General features: G+C 47.8%; 1 protein-coding gene across 2 annotated transcripts in view; it reads left to right on the top strand.

Moving 5' to 3' along the window:
- SLC24A3 (solute carrier family 24 member 3) overlaps window positions 1–16011 on the top strand; it is a 110638-nt gene that overhangs the window by 4141 nt on the left and 90486 nt on the right. For both annotated transcript variants that reach the window (XM_064709621.1, XM_064709620.1), the window contains exon 2: window positions 12726–12866. In XM_064709621.1, coding sequence (XP_064565691.1) covers window positions 12726–12866 — 141 coding nt within the window. The remainder of the gene's footprint in view (window positions 1–12725; window positions 12867–16011) is intronic.

The following is a 16011-nucleotide window of genomic DNA, read 5'->3' as shown; positions in this document are numbered from 1 at the left end:
TGGTGGCCCTTAGCTGAGCCTTTCCAGCAGGCTAACCCAGCAGAAAACCAGGATAAATAAGGAGGTTTATTGCCAAACCAGCACGCTGAGATGACTTGGTGAGGGGCATTAACAGAGAGCCCTTGGGTGGTGGCTATGGTCAGAAGAGCAGAGCTCATGAGGAGGGCTGGGCATGCTTGGTTGGTTCTGTCCAAGCCCTTTCCCAGTATTTCCTTCCTGCTGCTAATCTTCAGCAGTCCATAATTAGAAAAGACAGGCTGGTCACACTGTCCATTTTTGGTCAGAGATGCTCAAAATACTCGGCTGAACCTGTCATATATTCATGTGGCAGGTATTTGTGCCTGCATCCTCTTGGGAGGATACAGACATTAAAAAAAGTCTGTGCTGGGACTGGGTCATTTAGGACATCAGCATCCAGCCCTGCAGTTGTGAAACTCCCCTCACCCTGGACCTGACCTGCTTCTAGGTGTTAGCCTGTCTGTTTTGTCTCTGTTCTTTAAATTGATGGTAACTCTCTGGTAGTTAGGAAGATCATTGGATTTTTTTCTGGTTTCTGTTCCTTTGGAGTGGTTTAAGTTACCCCTTCTGGACTTCCTGTTGACGAGCATAGAAAATTTAGTAAAGCCTTAATTTCATAGAGCCTTCTCTAATACTAAAAGCTGAATAAAACAGCCAGGTTTTGTGAAACCTGAGCCTGAAAATGTCAGAATTTTGTGGTTTGGAATGGAAACCACATGAAGTTGACAGGAGTGCAGGGTCTGAGGGGTGCATCTTGGTGATGGGAGCTGTGCTGTGCTCTCTCTCCCAACTCCTTTCACAGCCCCCAGTTGAGGTACAGCAGCTCATTTTTAAAAACAAAGAGTTTAAAGCTTTTACTCTTTTTCTAGCCATGCCTTTCTTGCCCTTCTCTAGAGCAATCTTTAGGCTTTGGAGAGCACTGGGGAGGTTGAAAATCTTTGTTCTGCTCTGGGTTTTATCAGCAGGAGCCAAGTCAGACCCATGCCAAAAGCCACTGGTAACCTCATCCTAATTTTTTTTCCGCTGCTGTGGCTTCCTGGGCAGGAGTGGTCAGGCATGCCCAGGTGTGGGCAGCATGTTCCAGGCCCTTCCATGCTAATCATCCCTTCCTGCAGACATGCTCTCAGGAGAGCAGGGCTGCACGGTGAGTAAATCCTTGTGGCTGCTCGGCATTACTCACAGCATCAAAGGGAAAGCCTGTGGAAACAAGGTGGTAAATGAGTGTAATTTGCAGCTCGTGAATGGGTTCTTGGCTGACCCTACAGGGATGCAGGTGTTCTGCCTCTCCTCCCTGTGGGATCCTTGCTGGACTGGCAGACTCCTGCTGCCCTGGGCAGCCTGTCCTTGTTATTTACTGCCGAGGGCATCTGCATGGGGAGTTTGCAGTGAACTGATCCCTTGGGGTTGGATCCCTTTGTCTTGTCCCATGGCAAGGTTCACATTCCCTTTCCTTGCATCACCTCCTGCAGGAGGACAGGTCTCCAGAGCAGTCAGCAAAGGAATGTTCAGGTGAGAATGAGCCCTGATTTTGTCACCTTGGGATCCATAGGAGTGCAGCTGCTGGGACAGCAAGGTGGCCAAGGGATGAGCCTGCTGTGCCCAGGAATTTGGGAGGATGTTGAGGCCTCCATCACTTTTGGGAGGATGTTGTGGCTCCATCACTGATTTAGGAGACAGCTGAATCAGAGGATCAGCTGTACCTGTGTGAAACAGGAAATAGGTGCAGTGCCTGTGTCCATACTATTGCATGGCTGGATTTCAGCTTCATGCTCAGATTTAAAAATAAAGTGGGCACAATCTCTTGATGCTGAGCTTTTCTTTAGAAGCAGGCTGGGAAGACTTTGGAAATAACAGGATTTCTCAGTGTGCTTGATTGTTGGAGGGAAAAGAAGGGTAGGGAGTGGGACAGGATGTTGCATCCAGCAGAAAGGGCTGGACTCCAGGCCAGAATAAAGACTGAAGCTTGAGGTGAACTGGAGATGTTTAAACTGGGTTTTTCTTGCTGTCTTTCCTTTTGGTTTGTTTGTTTGTGGGTTTTTATTTTGTTTTCCTTTTTAGGTTTGATGTTTTCCTTTTGTGGGGTGGGGTTGGTTTTTTTTTTTGTATTCCTGGGACTAGGAGCATTGTACCAAGGACTCTGGGGAAAGGTTTTGGGCCTTGTTCTTCTGGAAGAAGGGAGGCATTGAAGAGGAGTCCAGATGTGGTGTCCAGGGAGAAAGCTGTGTGAGACAGGACTTGCTGGGACTTTATTTGCCTTTTATGGACTCTTTTGGCTAACGTGGAATGTCATTTGCCTATAGGCCTTGCCTGTGGGAAGCAGATGGTCCCCAGGTCCTGGCTGGGACCTGGGAATGGCCTGGAGGAGAGGAGGGGAGCAGGGTGTGTTACCAGCTGTATTTTGTGCCCCACATTCTCCTCTTGCTCAGCTCTGCAAGGCCAGGGCACGGGTCCTGCTCAGGATGTGAGTGTGTGTTGGGAAGGGGAAATACCTTCTTTTAGCAGGGGGAAAACCCTCTGGGGCACAAAGGAGTGTCAGATAGGGTTTGGAGGCATGGGTTTGGTTGTTTTGGGACATTCCTGTGCCAAGCTGTGTAAAGTGCTGGGATGCACAGCCTGGCCTGAGCTCGCTGCTCCTCCAATGATGTGCACAGAGCTCAGCTCTGGGCTGGGTTTGTGTCCACAGGCAGTCAGGATCAGGGCTTGCCTTGCAGTGTGTCAAATGCTGGGGTCCAGTTCAGGTGATTATCCCAGCCCTCCCTCACTCTGGCCATTCCTCAGCCCCCAATCCTGCCAGGGGAAATGGGAGCAAGCATGACAACAGACTGTGAGGGAGGGAAACTGAGGCACAAGAGAATTTGTGGGGTTCTCCAGGCTCAGGAGTGACAGGTACCCAGGTGGAGCTCTGGTCCCCAAGTGTTCTGCCCTGTTCCTGTGGATTAGCCCTGGGAGGTGTGTCTGTCCCCGTGGTGGCTGAGGGATCGCAGAGCGCAGCAGCAGGCATCACCTACCCAGGGAGAACTGCAAACAGATTTTAATGGTTTGACTGGGAAACAGCTTGCTGAAGTCCAGAAGAAGAATCTTTTTGATATGCAAGCCAAAAACATGCTAACTGAGCTACAAACAACTGAAGGGTCTGCTATTAAAATCATCCTTATTCAGAGAGACTCAACTGCTTTTTTTTTTCCCTAAGATGGCCAGAACATCCTGTAACATAAAGCAGGAGGAGAAACGAGCCTTACATGGACATTCCTTTTTCCTCTGACACAAACCTACCCTCCAATTCTCAGTGCACATATACATGGTGGTTGATTTGTGTGTTGTTGAGAGGATGGGGCAGAAAGAATCTCTTGTAAATGATTGCAGCAGTTCACTTCAGGGGAACCTGGTCCCAGCCATGCACAGCTTGTTGTTCAGCAGGTTCCATCCATCAGCTGTGCTCACAGCAAGGTGCTGCTGGCCCTGTGCTCCAGCTGGGACAGCAGTGGCATGGCAGGAGAGGCAGGCAGCACTTAAAAACACCCTCAAGTTAGTGAACTTTGCTGCTGGCTGTTGACAGAGTAAAACAAATTGAGTTTCGTGTTCTTTGGATTTGTTCTTGCGCTAAATCGGAGGAGGCAGCAAATGAAGCTTGTTCAGAAGTGGAGGAGTTGTCCAAGAAAGTAACAGAGTAATGAGTAATGTAAAAGCCTCTTGAATGAAGAAATGATCCAAAGGGAGATTGCAGGGTGCCTGTCTCCATAGCAGAAGCATCTTTGTGGCGTTGCTCCCACAGGTCCATCCATCCTTCCGTGGTGTCCGTGGAGCTGAGTTCCAGGTGGGGCCTCACACAGCAATATTTTTAAAGCTTTGATCACAAGGCTATTTTAAAAAATCCCCAAAAACCAAACCAGGCTTTTTGTTTCATTTTATGAAAACCACGTAGTGTCCAAGGCAAGCATGCGTTCTCTTCTTGCCCCCACTTGGTGCCCCTGGGGCATAGGGGTGGCAGAGCTGCTCAGGAGAGGGAGGCTGAGGGGCCAGGGCTCTGGGGCTGGCATCTCAAATTGTTTAAATTGCCTCTGGTGGCACAGTGCCAGCTGACACCAGCTGAGAATCTGGACAGAACAACTTGTCCAAGGTCACCTCACGGGCTAGGAGTAGAGCAGTGAATTAAACCTGGGTCTGCAGTGTCTCACTTCAGGGTAAATAAAGAATAAAGAGCTTCTTGGAGGGTCTGCCTGGCTTAGAGCCTTATAAAGAAAGGGCAGCCTCAAACACTTGATTCTGGTATGATGTGGAGCACTATCCTTTTGTTCCAGGACCTCTGGTTAAAAACAATTTTTTTTTCCTCTCTGTAGTGTTATTTATTTCTTAAAACACTTTGTAGCATTCCAGGCTCAGTTCATTTCTCAGAGGAGGGCAGGGTGCTGCTGGGGACTGGTACCTGCTGCCTGTCTTTTCCAGCAGGTAGGGAACATTCCCATGTGGAAAAAGTAAGAGTGCAGGTGCCAGTTTGGGTAGGGATTGCATCCATGTTATCTGCTTTTAGGGACATTTCAGGCATCTGCTAAGGAGCCTGTACAAGCTTCAGCCAAGCCTTAGACAGATCTCCCTTGGAAGCCTTCAGCTGCTTTGTGCTCCTGAGCCACCCTGATAAGAACCAGAGCAAAATCTGCTGGGGCCAGGGATAGTTTTTGATAATTCTCTATATTGATCTGGGGTGATTTATGAGGAGCTTCCTGGATGTGTGTCCAGAGAGGCTTTCCCTTTTTCCCCGGTCCCTTTTTCCCCGGTCCCTTTTTCCCCGGTCCCTTTCTCTCATCCCTTTCCCTCATCCCTTTCCTTTCTTCCCTGACTACCAGATTTATTTCTAGATATGTTTGCTTACTACTAATAAATATAAGAAAGAGATGTCCTGAGGCTTATAGATATATTTGTCTGTAATTAAGGTAGGATTAATTGCTTAAAATTCTGTAGAAGGGCCTGTTATGAGATCAGCAGATAAGAGCAAGGGATAAAATGCATAATGAATACCATTATGTTATAAATAATGGACACAGCCAGTGTACTGGCATCCCCGAAAGGTAATAGCTCTTTCAATATTTAATGGAGTGGCTACCTGAGGGAATTTTCCCCATGTTAGGAGTGCTTTTGGGCAGCAAATCCAGACTTGGTCCCAAACAGAGGGGTTAAATACCAGAGCCAGTGTCTTGTCTGGGGCTGAGGCTTGTCTCTGTTCCCCAAGTGCCTTTCCAGCACTGTGGAAGCAGTAAATAACAGCAATTAAACAAATACCAATTACAGATTCATGTGGTGGTGGTGCAGGGAAACACAAGGGCAAAGGAGATGTAGGGCAAAAGGACAGGAGAAATAGTCTTTTCATCCCTCATGCTTGTTTACTTTTATGCAAGATCCAGTTTTTTCATCATCTTTTGTGGAGAAAAGCATGAAAAAAATTCTCTCTTTTGTGATGTTTCCCCTATCATCAGGGATACCAGAGTGGGAGCCAGGACTAATGAGAGTCTTTTTTTCTTTTCCTTTCTTTCCTGGGAGTAGTGGCTTGTTTTTAGTGCCCCTTCCCCTAAACCATGTTGCTTCAAGCCCTGTCCAGCCTGGCCTTGGACACTGACAGAAATTGTTCAGGCAAAACTACAAGGATGTCACTTTTCAATTTAACTGGGGTGTAGTCATGGCTTCCCACATTTTTTTGTTTTGGTTTTTTTTTGGTCGTTTTTATTTCAGTAGAAGAGCTGCTGTGTTTCTTTCCCAGCACATTTTTATGGTATTTTCAGACTAAATTTAATTCTGCAGGATTCTATTTAGCTAGAAGTGTAAAAGAGAGCAAACCAAAATGAAATATTTTATTCCACTAAAACATTTCATTTGACCCAAAACCGTCTTTCCTCCCACTGTGTCAGCTCAAAATTAGGAGAGAAATTCAAAAATGTGGGGGAAGGAGCAGTGACTGCTCAGCTCCTGAGCACAAACCCCAGGTATTCACCCCTGTCACAGGGGCTTGAAATGCAGTTTGTTTTTTCTCTGCTTTTAAAAGTGAAAAACTGGGGTTTTTTTCGCTGCTTTTGAAAAGATAAATGCCTTCTCCAGAGAGTTAGCTCTTTCTGTAACACGTTACCCAATCCTTCCGAGAAGCAAGGGTCTGTCTGGTAACAGTGAGCCTCTCGAGTGCTGCCTTTCCAGCCTTGTAAGGTCATGATTGCCAGGTTCAAGCAGCCACAGGATCTTGGAATGGTACAAAAAGTAGCTCTCTTAGTGATGGAAAGTCAGCTGGAGATTAATTCATTGCTGCTCTTTTTTTTTTTATTTTTCCTCTCTGTCTACCATGAAGAAGGGAAATGGTGATGGATGGTTTTGATAGGGATGACCCAGATGTGCAGCCACCTGTAGCACAGCCTTGCTGCTGTGGCTACTGCCTTCTGTGAGCAGGGGTTTTTAGTGGAATGAGTAGGGTTTGCTAGTGGAATGTGGGAAAGGGACGGAGCAGGGGGTCTGGATGTGCTTTAGGATTCCCTGGCATCCCTCACAGGGAGCAGGGATGAGGGTGAGATGCATGAGAAGGAGTTTGGTCAAAGAGAGGGGCTGCCTCAGGGATGTGTTGGAAAGGGGGATTTGCTCTCCATCTCCTTTTTCTGCCTCTGAAAATTCCCTTTCTGTTTGTTTGGGGCAGGGGGGAAAGTGCTGGTGCCTGCAGCAGGGTAATGTGAAGGATGCTGCTTCACCTACTCCTGCAGTTTTCCTTTGTGACAGCCATAAGAGCAGGAGGAGGCAAAAGCAGTTTTCTGGTTTTCTGGTGTTAGGAGACTGTCCCATGCTTGGGACAGAAGGCAGAAGGAAACAGCAGTAACTCTATCAGGGGAAACATGCTGTATTGTGTTTGTGACGTCCCCAGGACAAAGTGAGAGATGAGGAATCTGACTCCGTGTTCTCAGAAGGCTGATTTACTATTTTATTATATTATATTACATTAAAGAATGCTATACTAAAACTATACTAAAGAAAGAGAAGGATACAGACAGAAGGCTTAACAGAAATGAATTATAAAAACTCTTGACTGATTCCTCAGAGTCCAGCACTGCTGATGGTGTTTGGTCATTAAGTAAAAATAATTCGCATGAAACCAATCAAACATGCACCTGTTGGATAAACAATCTCCACACCACATTCCAAAGCTGCAAACACAGGAGAGGAAAAAATGAGATAATATTGTTTTTCTTTTTTCTCTGAAGCGTCTCAGCTTTCCAGGAGAAGAAATCCTGGTGAGGGGATTTTTCAGGAAATGTGACAGTGGCAGTGCTGTGCCAGCGAGCTCTGGAAATCACGGCGGGCACTCCAGGGCTGTGAAGCACAGAGATGGTGCCAGCAGTGCCCAGACTCTGCACTGTGCCAGGTGAAATGCTAATGGGATCAGAGTGGCAGCAGGGAGTGAGATATCCCTGAGAAACCAGAGCAGGGAATCACAGCGGCCAGTGCTGCTGTACAGACCAGCGGGAAGCTGCTGCCTTGAGAATTATCTGAGTTTGGCCAGGGTCACAGAGGTATGTCCCTGGTAAAACTATGGAAGAGTTTTATAGAAATAGAAGCATGAAAACATTGTCAGGAGAAGTAAAACCCTGTTTACTTTAGAGAGGAGTCAAGTCACACGAGGCTGTGATAGGGAGAAGTAAAATATGGTATTTTTTACCAGGTGCAGGACTGTTCCTTTTGCACTTAGATGTAGATCAAGAAGAACAGAATGGTCAATTTCATGGTCAAGCTGATACAAATAGGAAAGAAAACATATGTTTCTGCACAAACTGGTAATGAACAATCATGGGAGCTTGGAATAATCACATATCCAGTAACAGTTTTTGGCACAATACAGCAGGGGAACACAAGACAGAATTTTATCTTTACTTAACTAAGCTTAATCCAGCACCCTTTGGGATGCAGGAACCAAGGGGTTCTTGGGGAGCCTGTTCATCTTTTGCAGGGGTACTTTTCCATCCCCTGGGCTTTGCTGTGTGAGGTGGTGCAGCACTTCACCAGGAGTTTGGTGAGCCATGGGTGCATTTCTGCTGAGCTCTGCCTGTCCTTGAAGTTGCTTTGCTCTCAGGGTGGAGCAGAGGCAGGCCCCAGCAGCATGCGTGTGGAAATTTCACTTCCAGAGGTTGGGCAGCTTTTCAGAGTTAAAATAAACCAAAAGTCACATTTTGCTGTTGCCATGAGAACTGTGGAGCTGTTGTTGGACCTTCGGAGTGTGCTCTGCCCTCCCCAACTCCAGCTGGGCTTTGTTGAGAGCGGTGCTGGGCTGGGAGGGGCAGGAGCTTTGTGGGACCCTCAGCAGGCTCTGTGCTCCTCAGGAGGGAGCTGGGGAGCCTCCCTGGAGGTTTTGTGGGGGCTGTGGGTTTTTTTTTCTACTGGTGATCACACAGAAAATATGTGAGAGGGTGTGTGGTGAGGGGCTGTTGGTGCAGGGACCCTGCTCTGCTTGGCTCTGGTTCTCTGCCTCACTCCTGTGCTACAGGTATTATCAGCAGTGTGCTTTCCCTGCCCTTCTGCACCTTTCCATGTAGGTCAGGATCCATGGAAATACAGTTTTGAAATCCGTGGAAATACACCTTTGAAATCAGGTGTAAGGAGAGCATGCTGCTTGTCAAAGCCAGGTGACAAAGCCAGGATTTCTGGGGCTTTTGTTGTTTGGGATTTTTTTTTCCCCTGAGGATGCTACATTTATGGCCCTGGCTGCTGATGATTTTGGAAGAAAAGCATCTCCCAAATCAGCCTAGGCAAAGGGCTGATCCATTTATGAGGTGTTTATGCAGTCACAAGCTCAGATCCTGGTGGTGGCTGTCTGCAGTAGGCCTGGCGGTGCAGGGGCTCACTGGACGTGTCCCTGAAGGTCTGGGGACACAGGGACAGGGCTGTGGGAGGGCAGATGTGGAGCAGGGCTGCAGCTCCTTCAGCTGTGTGCTGATCTTCCACCAGGGTTCATCATTCTGTCCTCAGGCCACCACACCACTGCTCTCCACTTCTGTGTTGGCCTGTGCAGAAGCTCGTGCTTGTTCCAGCTTTTTTTCTTCCCCCCAAACATTTCCCTGTTGTAATAACTGCAGGAACGATTCAGAGAGACAGAGATAATTCAGCTGATTGTGAAACCAACCCTCCCAAACCCAAAGCTGCCACCATGAGAACAATAGATAAAAGGGATGGACGAGAGAGGAGGAAGGGCAAGCATATTTCGGAAAAGCTGTGCTGTTTTTGGCTCTGGCCAGCAGTTTGCATAGAAAGTAGTTTATTGTCAGTGGGAGCTGTGGATACCTGCCAGCTCTCCTGTGCAGCAGCGCTGTGTGCCAGAGAAAGGCCCTGCCTGTCAGGTCTTCCCTGCTCCAGCCCCCTGCCCATCAGCTCTTCCATGCTCCAGCTGGCTGCTTACAAGCACTTTTCCATCTTTGTTGCCTTTCTTCACCTCAGTGTTGTTGAGCCAGATCCTCCACTGCAGTGGATGAGTTTTTTCTTCTCTTCCAGCTCTGGGGTTGGGTGTTCTTGTCTCCTTTGGCTTCCTGAAGCTCCATGTCCCTTGGGACCTCCATCTCCACACCAGCCTGCTTTGTACCCTGTAGGAGCTGGGTATCTGCTCTGAGGTCTTGGTGCTGTTCCATCTCGCTGGGGTTCCTGTGCCTTGCTTGCTGCTGAAAATAAATGTGCCTGTGAGATCAGAGTGCAGTTGGGGAACGCGGGGATGTTGTTGAGCATTGTAAGGTGGTGTTCTTCGTGCTGGGAAGTGCAGCCAGGATGAGTTTGGCTGTGTTTCTGCAGCACTGAAAGCTGTAAACTCCAGCCAGAGCCATCTGGAATAGTGTAAGGAGCTCCTGAGTTCCCACGTGGAGATCTGGGTCACACACAGAGCCTTTCCAGGAGTTCTGAGCTGTCTGATCTGTCCGTTTTTCCACTCCACCTCACTTCCATGCTGGAACAGGTGAGCAGTGTTGCTGGAGAGGCTGAGCCTGGCAGGGACAGAACTCCCAACAAGCACACACTTGTGCACTCCCTGTCTTATGGAAAGAGGCTGCTCGAAATGCACTGTCTGCATTGTCTTAGCTCTGTTATGAAATGCAGAGCAGGCACAAATACAGGGAAAAAATGACTCATGTACTTATTGTCCATGGGAATATCTCGGGGAGGAAGTGCAAGTAAAGCTCTCCAGAACCTGGGTTCTGAGTGTGTAATGTAAAACTGGTGCTGGGTAATTGTGGAGTTGTGGAAAATACCTTGTTGCGGCGTTCAGTGCTTGGAAAAGTAATTCTCTCTCTTTGAAATGTGCTATGGTACAGAGCTTTGGAAAAACTCTTCATAGTACCAGAGCTTTAGAGGATGTCACAGTGTTGCTTTAGTATAAAGCCAGCAGCTAGAGCATTAATAAGAACAGCGTTCCATCTTGCTTGCCCAAAGTGGCACTGCAGGTGAGGCAGTTTAGCAGTCTTTACCTCTGCTGAGAAAATGAAGAAAACTCTTTGTTGTGTTTCCCATTAAAAATAATCCAGTCCTGAATTACTACAGTTGAGAAAGAAAACTGTTAGCTTCCTTTTTTGTAAGTTTTCCTGCTTTTCCTTGGGAAGAAGAGTTTGGCTGTGATGGTGGTGTCCTGGCAGCCGTGCTGTGGAATTCTGTGGCCGAGGTGATGCCCCTGGTGCTTGTGCCTTGTGCCAGCACCTAAAGCAGGGCAGGCCTTGAGCTGCCTCCACCCCAGCACAAGGAGACTGGTGCCAGCACATGGGGAAACCACAGGGACCCTCTTGTGTGTCACTGAGTGTCCTTGTTAGCAAGGTTAAAAATCTCCACGTGTCCCTGTTTTCACAGGGAAATCCTTGGGAGGCCAAAGCTCTGAAAAAGGTTCATCTCTAACTTCTATTTTTCTCTTGCTCTGTTGAGTGAATTGTGTTTTAGAATGGAGATGCCCTAGGTAGGATTTTGGGGCTGGTGGGCTGCAGATTCTGCTGTGGGACAGACAGCTGGCCCTGCTCCAGCCTGGAGGTGCCAGAGGAGAGCTTTTCCTGGTCTCAGTCAGTGCATCGAGCTCAGCCGTGGACCAGATCCACTGCTATTTACTCTGATTTTTGTCAGTGCTGGATGTAGCCTTTATAAACACTCCTGTTGCCAAATTAAGCTTTTCCCCTTCCAAAGTCACCTTAAATGACATTGTTCTTCTTTACCCCTGGCTTGGAAGAGTTTCCCACCCAAGAGAGGCAGAGGTTCTGCAGGAGGTTGGGGGCCATCCCTGTGTCCTCCCTCCCTCGTGCCATTGCTCCATGCAGTGACACAGAGAAGCCTCTCTGGCTTGGAAAGGAGTTCCTCTGCTTTGAAAGCAGCTTGTATGTGGAACTGAAAGTGCTTTGCTCAGGCTAGCAGAGTGTTTGTTGTTAGGGGAGATCCCTGATGCTGCATTACCACTCGTGCTCCTTCTTGGAAATGCAGCCCGCTTCCATCAGCTTCATCTTACTGGTGCTCACGGGCTAAACTGACAGCAAATTCCATTCTCTAACATTTGTAAAGCATTGAAAGGACAAAGTGCTTGAAGTTTCAAATGATGGCATTTGGTTTACCGAGGTAAATGGTGGTTTTTTTGCTTAGAAAACAGGGGTGCTTCAGGCTGCTTTAGGCTCTTCCCGCAGACATGGCCCCAGATGACTCCTGTGTATCCTGAGAGAATTGGTCCCAGTTACTGCTGGTGGCCTGGGATGCAGATTCCCAGGCATCCCTTTCCCAAACATTCCCTCCTGGCATGGCATGGAGTGGCCTGAGCAGAACATGATCTGGGCAGGGCAGACAAGTCTCAGGCTGGGCAGCCCTCACAACTGGATGTGCCAGGGAACCAAACACAAGGCTTGGAACCTGCAGAGAACCTTTTCCTTTGTCCTTAATCACCCTCCGAGGCCCAAGATTTGGATCTCTATCCCACTGCTTTTTTGCCTGTGATCTGTTTGCAAAGTAGTGGACAGAACTGGGAATAATTCAGGAATCCTTGTGAGAGAGCTCATGTTCTGCTTGTTGGGAAAGGGATGAATGGCTGGGAGGAAATATCTCTCAGATGCTGTTTGTTACTGGAGGCCTGCAAGGTCTCCATTGCAAGAGGGCTGATTTGGTGTGTGGGTATCTTCTGGCTTTAACAAAAATCAGTTTTTTCTTCCTCCCATGAATCTGAACCAGCATTGGAGGCATGGAACTGACACATGAGCACGTTTGTCCAGCTGATTAGGCAGACATGGCATGTTCGGGGCTGACCAGCCTTGTGCCAGGAATATTGTAGAAATCAGCCAGCTGTCTTGTTGACATTGCTAAAACAGAGCTTCACTTAGCAGCACCAAGGAAAAGCTGAAGGGGAAGCAGAGCAAGGCTTGAGTCAAAGGTAGTGAGACAAGCACTGCCTCTCGTGTTCATGGATATTTCTTGTTACTGGAGGTGTGGAAACGAGTCAGAGGCGTGCTCTGGCTTCAGCCAGATGGTGCTGGGTGGGAAATCAGAGGTGCTCTCCTAGGATGAACTTCAGGAGCTGTGGAGGAGTGCACTTGGCTCCTGTGGGACGGGAAGCTGATGCAGTGTCCCTTCCAGTGGCCTTAGAAACTCTGCCCTTTAAAACCCAAGGAGCCATGGGACTTTTAAAATGCAAATGTTCTGGCTGCTTCAGGATGATCAGGAGTTGCCTTTCCTCATGTATCCACTGCTCTTTCCTCCAGGTTATGATGCCCTGAGCTACTCTGTGGGAGATGGTGACAAGTGGAGCGGGCGGCAGCTCCTGCAGGCGCGCGAGCCGAACGTGAGTGGCGCTCCAGAGGATGGGGGACAGCAGCTCTACATCAGAAACTGCACTGAGCCAGGTAGGAATGAAAGCAGCCTCCAGCTCCTCAGTCCTGCTGCTGCCTTCCTCACATCTCTACTGCCAAGACTTGCTTATTTCTAAATCCACACATGCATTTCCGCAAGTTTTGGGGAGAGGAGGGGAAGGGTTTTTTTTCTCTGTTCTTCAGGACTAATGTAGGTTACGTGCCCCAGGAGAAATTCTAACAAATCCAGTTCTGGCTGCACTTCTCTGCCTATAATTTTTGCTCTGCCATAATCCTTAATAACATTTCTGGACAGATGGATGATTATGGTCTTTTTTAGATAGCAAAAACTTGTACAAAAATTCTTCTTCCTCAATTTTTGCTTGTTTGCATAACTCTGGCACTGTGCAGACCCAGTGTTGCAGCCTCACACCAGCACTGGCAGTAATATTTTCCCCCACTGTGCTCAGCACCTTCTGTCTCACCATTGCAGCTGTTCCTGCTGCCCTCACCAAATAGAGTGGTTTGTGGGAAGCATGGGAGATTTTATTTGTGGTGTGTGAGTTTCCCCCCGCCCTTTTTTTCAGTAAGTAGAACAACAACTACTGAGCACCCTGTGTTTTCTCAGGAGAGAGAAAGCAGAAATACCTAGATATGTGAAATTACTGTTTCCTCTTGAAATTGTCATGATGTGACAACCCCGTAGTAGAAACTGCTGCAAAGTAGTGCAGAAAGGAAGTGAAAGTAACAGAGTTAAGGTCCTGCCTGTGGTTTTGTCGATTTTGTTTGGGTTTGTCACAGTGCAAATGCAAATAACATTAAGGAGTGTTAAGTGCTGTTGGTGTCAGGCCAGGTGCAGCCAGAAGCATTTGGGAGTGTTCCACTCCCAAAATTCAGTGTCTGTGGGAGTTACCTGTTGAGCTCAGTGGGATGAGGATGACCTGTAGGATGCACCAGTTGTGCAAACAAGTGAGTAAAAGAGCTGGCAGAGAGCAAAGTGGTGTCAGCTGTGCTTTCATGTCTGAAAGTGTGACCAGCAGTAGGGTGGCTCAAATCCTGGCCCAGCCTTGACAGCAGGAGCTGTGCTTGTCAGGCAGAGCTGCTGGGAAGTTCCATGCCAGGGCAGCGGAGTCTTTCCCTTTGGATCAGGTCCCAGATGGTGGCACAGCACTTGGGCTTTCACCAGGCATGGCTGCTTTGCCTTCTCCAAGAGCTGCTCAGGGAAACTGGGGCACTCTGTGGTGCTGCTGAGGATAATGCATCAGTGCTGTGTAACCAAAGCCTGGGGGCCCCTGTGACCTGGGAATCTGCAGAGCTCAAACCTCCCTCCAGTGTTGGCCTGCAAGTGCTTCTCCTTCCCTTGAGCAGGTGTCAGGAGGGAAAGGCTGCCTGAAAAAGAGGTTTTTTTTTTCCTGCTTACTTCCCAAGTGAACCTGTATAAACACCTCGCAGCTTGGCAAAAGTGGGTTGTTTAAGAAAGCAGTTTTACCTCACCTGCTGGTGGAGGGGAGTGGAATGCCTCCTGTTAAAATGTGCTGTGTTTTTTTACAGTGCTTGGCTTCTGTTGGCAATAAACACACCTTGACCTGCTAAAGGGAGGATCTGTGTTCTTTAGCTGCTGGGTGATTGCAGGCTCATTTGAATGCCTGCCATGACATTTGCCAACTGCTGCTTTCATTTCCTAATGGTTTATCCAGTGACCTATCTAGTATCATTTCATCATCAGAGCTGCTCCAGATAGTGGGGGTTTTGCTCCCTTTGCCTTTGCAACAAAAACTGTAGAAATATTAGAGTGCTGAAATGGACTGATTCCAGCCTAAAGACCATTTTTAGGATTTTTTTTTTTTGACGTTTTTCTGAGAAATGCCCATCATGGGCTCTGGCCTGGTCCTGTGGCTGATTGTGGTTGTTTTGAGTGGAAGCAGAACCACAGAGCAGCCTGCTGTCTTTTCTAAGGACTCCTCTGAGTATCCAGCCCTGCAGTCAGAGCTGCTTGTCCCCTCCCTCTTGGATCTTGGTGGCTTCTTACAGCATTTTCTGCTGTCTCCTACCCATCCCCTTGTCCTTGTGGTATCCACATGAAGGTGTGTGGAACTAGAGATGGACAAAAACAAATTGGACAGTTTATTCACTGGAGTAGTGATACTGTTTAAATGAAACACTTGTGATTCTGGGCCATGTTTGACAGTTTCAGCTCATGCAGAAGATGGTGAGGAAAGAGTGAGAATGACTTGTGTCAGTTCAGGCAAAGTATCATTTACTCACCCAGTCCTGTTCAGAAATGTGATTCACCCACTGGAGGCCAAGAAAAAGGATTAGGCTGGTTTAATGTTGGGTCAGGTCTCTGTGCTGCCAGATTCAGAACTCAAATTGCACTGGAGGAGCTCCAAAGCTTGCTCTCCTTTCTTTTATTGGCTGCCAGAAGGTGACAGGCTCTGGGGCTGGGTCAGGGTGGCATGTCCCATGCCTGGAGGTTCAGGTGGGACAAGGTGGCCAGGTCCCGGTGCCAGCTCCTCACCAGACTGACATGTGCTTCCTCTGATGAGCTGTCATCACCTTCTTTCCTCCCCCTCTTTAGCACTTCCACCTCAGAAAGGCTGAAAATAAAGTAACAGCCCTGCTTAAATGTGCTGTTTTAAAGTCATTATCAGTAATGGCAGGAAATACTTGATTGCTGCAGGAACAAAAAGATCTCCCTGTATTCATTTAGACCCTCAGGCATAAAAGTGCTTAAATTAAACAGCCTGACAAGTTTTTGTGCAATTATTTTTTTTACATTTCCTCATCTTATTTCAAAAGCAACTTTATCAATATTTCTCCAGTGAGTCACAGCTCATGGTAATTTGTAATGCTTGGCTGTGGAGCAGGTAACCCTTGCTGAATACTTGTGGCTGTGTTTTTGGAGCCCCTTTGGCACTGAACCACACACCCAGACCTCCAAGGGTGGAGCTGAGCATTCTGATCTCTTTCCTCATTTTTGTTTATGCATGTGGTGTGAGTTCTGCTGGGCTGTCATGTCCAGAGAACTGCAGAGTTTAGAAAGGCCTTCTTCCCAAGCAAATACAGCATCCTATTCACTCTTCACATGAGTGATTTAGTGTTTTGTTTTCCTTTTTTTCCTGTTCTTTCTTGAGCCTCAATCCAATTGAAAGTTGCCTTCCCTCAAGCAAAATTAATTTTATCCTAGCAAAAATGAAAA

This window comes from Zonotrichia leucophrys, chromosome 3 (genome assembly GCF_028769735.1).
Source record: "Zonotrichia leucophrys gambelii isolate GWCS_2022_RI chromosome 3, RI_Zleu_2.0, whole genome shotgun sequence".
Lineage (NCBI taxonomy): Eukaryota > Metazoa > Chordata > Aves > Passeriformes > Passerellidae > Zonotrichia > Zonotrichia leucophrys.
The sequence above is the reverse complement of the archived record's forward strand: the minus strand, read 5'-3'. Positions and strand labels throughout refer to the sequence as shown.